Below are 5000 nucleotides of genomic sequence, written 5' to 3' on the forward strand. Positions count from 1 at the left end.
GAGAGTTGCCCTCACGAGCTCCTGGGTGTTAGTAGGCCTCTTGGGCGCCTCCTTCACGCTGGTCGGGGCTTCGGGCCTCGGCGCCTGGCTGCGGCGGGAGAGCTTCCCTGCGGGCACGGAAAATGCAAATATTAAGGCCACTGTTTCTTTCTCTCCGTTTGCTATTTGTCGGTACTCTACAACACTATGACAGACAAAATTCTTTGGAAGTGTCTGCTGAAAGTAGCAAGGGCCCGGTGACATACCTGACGCGAGGAGTGAGAGGAGGCGCGTGCAGGGGGATTCCACGAGTAGAGCGAGGACGAGACTAGCGCCATAGCTGAACACGAGGTCGCCAACCACCAAGTACATCTGCAACAGCAAGATAATTATAAGCCACTTGCTCATGTAGTCACATAAAGTAATGATATCAATTTATATCAACAGACAAGCATGCAATAATATCTACATGCAGGAGGCATGTAAACTTACAGCTGTTAGTTGATCGTAGTGATTTTTGTGTGCCATGGCAGTTGTCATGGTCTGCAGAGGAAGGGATACCAAGTACATGCAGTAGGACACTTTGCACAATGGTGCCAACATCGGGTGCGAGAAAAAATGCGCTATCACACCTGTAGAGATACAAAGAGTGTTAATCAGGAGGTTAATAGATAATGGACACGATATTGTGTTATGCTCAGTCCCTACGCGGCCATGATCTTCCTCCAATTGATTTGATTTTGAAAGCAGACCTTGCAGCGTTCGCGTGCCCGCCCCTTACCTGGCTTTCCCTTGGCGGTGTTGAGCACGAGGAAGGCGATGACGCAGCCCCAGGCGGGCCTCGAGAGGGACGAGTAAAGGGCCGCCCAGTACCGCCCTCGTCCTGTCAGGTAGCTTGGACCGGCAAGCACGCAGGCGACTACGACAAAACTCGCGATTTTGCCAGCTCGTACCCATGTCTGGAGAAGAATATTGTTTTATTTATGTACGAATGCTTTTGCAGATGAATAGATAAACATGCAGTGAGGTATATGAATCAGCTCCTAATCATTGTGGAAGATCAACTCACCGGCTTGAGAGTAATGTTATTCTCTGTCATCCAGTGGTACAGCCAACCTGCTGCCAAACCCACACAATATGGCCCAGCGCGACACCACGGCGCCATGTAGATGTGGTTATAAAACATTCTGGAAAGACAAAATCATTTGCAATTAGGCTATGCTTGAGTGGGTATTATGGGTATATAGATCATGCAATGACATGAATTTACATAATCTCCAAGCTTCTCCAAATCTGATTTCTTTGGTTACATACTGTGTCGACTGATGTTCCCAGAATGAGGCAGTAGGAGGCAGGTCTTTGGAAATGGTGACGACGGCGGGTATCGTGACCGAGAGGATGAGGCATGCCACCAGTGGAAGCCAGCGGTAGCGCCAGGTCGGCCAGCGGTACAGTGGAATGAGGATCAGGGGCGTCACGAGGAAGAACTGCCATTCCACTGCCAGCGACCAAAGGTGTCCTAGACACTGAAGTAAAAGGATTCAATTAACATTTGGCCCAGACGTCTCGGATAGGCCTACCACATAATGTGATATTGCTTTTAATACATTCTATGCGATCTGTTTCATAACCAAATAACTTATCAGATATTTATGAATACTGTTGCAAACCTTACCATGTCACCAGAGTCATTAAAGTTGTTCATGAAGAAGAAGTTGTGCCAGGCGGTGGAGCTACATGGCTGTCCGAACATGCTTTGGTATGTGCGATCCCACACGAGGCCTGAACCTACATAACGAAGCACTGTCCCACATCCCCATACCGTGTACATCATGGTGGGCACAAGCCTGTTCAGATAGAGCGTCTTTGTTATTTTCAGTTCTAAAAAGTTTTGAAGATGGAGAAGATAAACATTGGAAAAGTTGACATCTCTAATATCAATTTAATATATAAGTTTACTTTATGTTATTCGGCACTAAGAGATTGTTTCACCACTCTGTGACACCGAATTAATCAGCACTTCTGGCGACATACCTCAAGTATCGCTGTATGTAAAAGCCAGTGAATGTGAAGTTGTGGAGGCGCTCCTTTAGGTAAACGGAGACCAAGAAGGCAGAGATGAAGAGGAAGGTGTCCACTGAAGGGTAGGCGTTAAATACCCACCAGTAACGCCAGTTTGTAATGTGCTGCAGGGAAAATAATCGGTGGTTAGTGAACGGAGCACAGGACAAGGAAGAGTATGTTTTGCAAAATGCTTGTTTCATAGTCATAGATTGAGTGTTGTCGCAGAACCAGAATATATGACTCACTTGCAGAATGTCGTTGGGGTTGGAGGCAGAGAGGAGAAACAGCATGTAGCGGTGTGCAAGGATAACCCACGCCATGCTAACAACTCTGAAATAAAAAAAGGTTTATGTTGAGTTTCGTTTATACTCATTCTGTGCGAAATACTGATGCATATATGCCCAGATACACTGTAAAATCTATGCCTTTTGATTTAAAACTTACCTTAATCCGTCAAGGGTTTGGTGTTGGTTTGGTGTGGTTGGCACTGACAGAATTCTTGGTCCGTTCCGTACCACAGAGAAGCAGTGAAGTATTTTACGACCTAAAGAAAAGAAAATCCAGTCATTAATTGATATATTGAGATGTTTTTGTATTCTTTAACTTTCTGATTCAGAAATGAATTTACACAGGTGGACGATGATAATTGGACCTACTTGGAGCACAGAAACAGCCAGATGTTTTGTCACAAGGCTCCTGAAGGTCCAGCACGGTGGCCCATACCACGAGGATCACGAGTGTCAAGGTGACTAACCTGGAAGATAACAAATACATTATTGATTTAGCCGTAGGATCTTTTTATTGGACTGTCTTGCAGTTGTCATAAAAATGCAAACCAGACTCAGTGTGTACACATTAGGTTTACTCATTTTGAACACTTACAAGAAGCCTAAGTCTGGGAGGCTGAAATGATCTTCCTCCTCTCCCTCGCAAGCGACACTCACAACAACATCCTCGCCCCATTGATCTCGTAAAGAAGTCTGAAAAAAAGGAATTACAATTATATATATATCTTATTTGTTCCTGAAAATTATACTTTACCACTTTTTTCCAAATAATGAAAAGTATAAACTGCATAAGTGTATTTACCTGAAGCAAGGCCGCAGTACACGTGTCGGGCATACACGTGGCATAGGTGTTCTGGTATTTGCCAGCAAGTGAGGCAAACATCTGGGATGATCCTCCTGCGCTTTTGCCGCTCTGGCTCTGGTCCCTACAATGCAGAAAGAACAAAGGAGTCAGTAAATCATTGTTCTTCATAACCAATTGTAGTTGGAACAGAAAAATGTGTTTAACTGCCTTGGGATTTCATATTCGACTTCAGTATGGAAATGAGCGGGAAATGTATACCAGAAAAAGTAAAATTACCTGACAGAAATAAGACAGTAGCGCCCTTCCAGAGCCGTGTTTTCGAGCAGGAGTGCATCGGGGTTCAAAGAGTTCAGAGCAAGACCGTTACGAGTCATGTTGTGCCTGTGTGCATGTAGATGGGAGGCAACAGTGCCAGGAAAATCAACGCTGACGCTTTTGCATAAGCCAGCGTGACCTCGAGCTTCAGTGGCACCAGCTGCAATGCCATCTGTCATCTTGCCGCTCGCGTCCCACACTGCAAAAAGAGAAGTGCATTTTGACGGGGATGGAACAGACTCAAAATTATAATCCAGACCAGAAATGTGAGTCCAAGTAGTTGGTTGATAACAATATAAATCAGCTTACTAGAGAGACTCCATGGCTGGCTTGAGGCTAGGGTGAGAGCCGAGTGAGCTAGGCAGAGGCTGGAGGAGACGTCCTGCTTTATGCCGTGGGAGGGAGAGTGGGTCGGGTAGTAGTATTTCCCGATCATCCACCTGGAACATGCATCAACATTGCTCATCTTGATATATCGACAATTATGGCAAACTTTACATCGACAGTAGGAATCAGAATAAAACAGTGAGAACACAGATGATAAAAGCCTACCTGAACGTGGTAACGACCTGGCTACTGTGGGCGGGGATGGAGACAGCCGCAGCTGCGCTCACTGCCAGCGCCTGGACAAGGAACAGTACTAAGAAAGGTGCGGTCATCCTGCTGTCAATGCTCTCGATGTCACTAGAATTCCCGTTCTCTTGTTCTCTTTTCTGTTGGAAAAAGGGGAAAAAATAATGAGGTATAGCTACTTAAAATGGTTTTAGTAATTTGAAACGTAGTAAGCAATGAAGCTAATGATGTAGGCAATTATAACAGTATTAATCAATAGTCAGATATCCGGAGGATAATCACTATTTTCACGAATATAATTGTTATATGTAGAACATTGTTTCTATCAGCATTTTACCACCATTGTTATTATTATAAATCTACGATTGTTTAAATAAAGTAAAAAGGGAGTTTGCACGCAGTTAGTGGCGCGTTCTTTGGTTCGTGCGATTTTCAGGTTGGCTTCCCTCTTGCCACTAAATGTCACTTACGCAACTGTGCACGAGACATGTGCACTGGTGAGGCTGGCGAGCGACTTCGAAGTGACCCTTTCTCTCAACCTTATATATAGGGCTACATGTGTGATCCTGCCACCTGTATGAGACCTATATCCGGTTCCGCCATGTGCCATGTGTGCCGCACTAAAGTCCTATGACGTGTTACTTTCCAGTGGTGTTACGTCACTTTCCCTAAGCATAACGTGTTCACCTTCTGTTCGGGTCCTTCTGTTTCCCAACAGGCATTGTGCGAGTGTCCTAAGCTTTGGAGCGCAGCTCGAAGTGCTGTTTCTAACCATGGTCACTGGCGTCATCAGGCTCCGCGACCAGCCTCTGACGTAGGCGTGGGGCTAGTCTTTCATTCGCGGGGACGGTAACATGTGTGTGTTTTATGGAAGGGTAACTGAGGCGTGTGATGACGGCCATGACGTCACTAGGGAGAGAAACAGCTGCGACATTGTGAAGGCTAAGTGAAATATCATGTCTGTATTTATGTCTTGC

At 45.4% G+C, this 5000-nt stretch overlaps 1 protein-coding gene across 1 annotated transcript in view; it reads right to left on the bottom strand.

The window, feature by feature from the left end:
- The window catches only part of LOC122251404 (nose resistant to fluoxetine protein 6), a 4780-nt gene extending 622 nt beyond the window's left edge, over positions 1-4158 (bottom strand). Inside the window, exons 1-16 of the mRNA XM_043013334.2 lie at positions 4003-4158; positions 3760-3890; positions 3412-3649; positions 3133-3256; positions 2926-3023; positions 2700-2797; positions 2488-2587; positions 2289-2373; positions 2014-2165; positions 1655-1826; positions 1294-1505; positions 1049-1166; positions 761-938; positions 472-611; positions 246-351; positions 1-107 (exon numbers count right to left, since the gene is read on the bottom strand). The exon at positions 1-107 is cut by the window's left edge and continues 622 nt beyond it. Of these exons, the coding sequence (XP_042869268.2) occupies positions 1-107; positions 246-351; positions 472-611; positions 761-938; positions 1049-1166; positions 1294-1505; positions 1655-1826; positions 2014-2165; positions 2289-2373; positions 2488-2587; positions 2700-2797; positions 2926-3023; positions 3133-3256; positions 3412-3649; positions 3760-3890; positions 4003-4109 (2166 nt within the window). The 5' untranslated portion in view covers positions 4110-4158. The remainder of the gene's footprint in view (positions 108-245; positions 352-471; positions 612-760; positions 939-1048; positions 1167-1293; positions 1506-1654; positions 1827-2013; positions 2166-2288; positions 2374-2487; positions 2588-2699; positions 2798-2925; positions 3024-3132; positions 3257-3411; positions 3650-3759; positions 3891-4002) is intronic.
- Between the last annotated feature and the right edge of the window lie 842 nt (positions 4159-5000).

This window comes from Penaeus japonicus, unplaced genomic scaffold (genome assembly GCF_977035675.1).
Source record: "Penaeus japonicus unplaced genomic scaffold, GWHDUDI00000001_assembly GWHDUDI00000002, whole genome shotgun sequence".
Taxonomy (NCBI): Eukaryota; Metazoa; Arthropoda; class Malacostraca; order Decapoda; family Penaeidae; genus Penaeus; species Penaeus japonicus.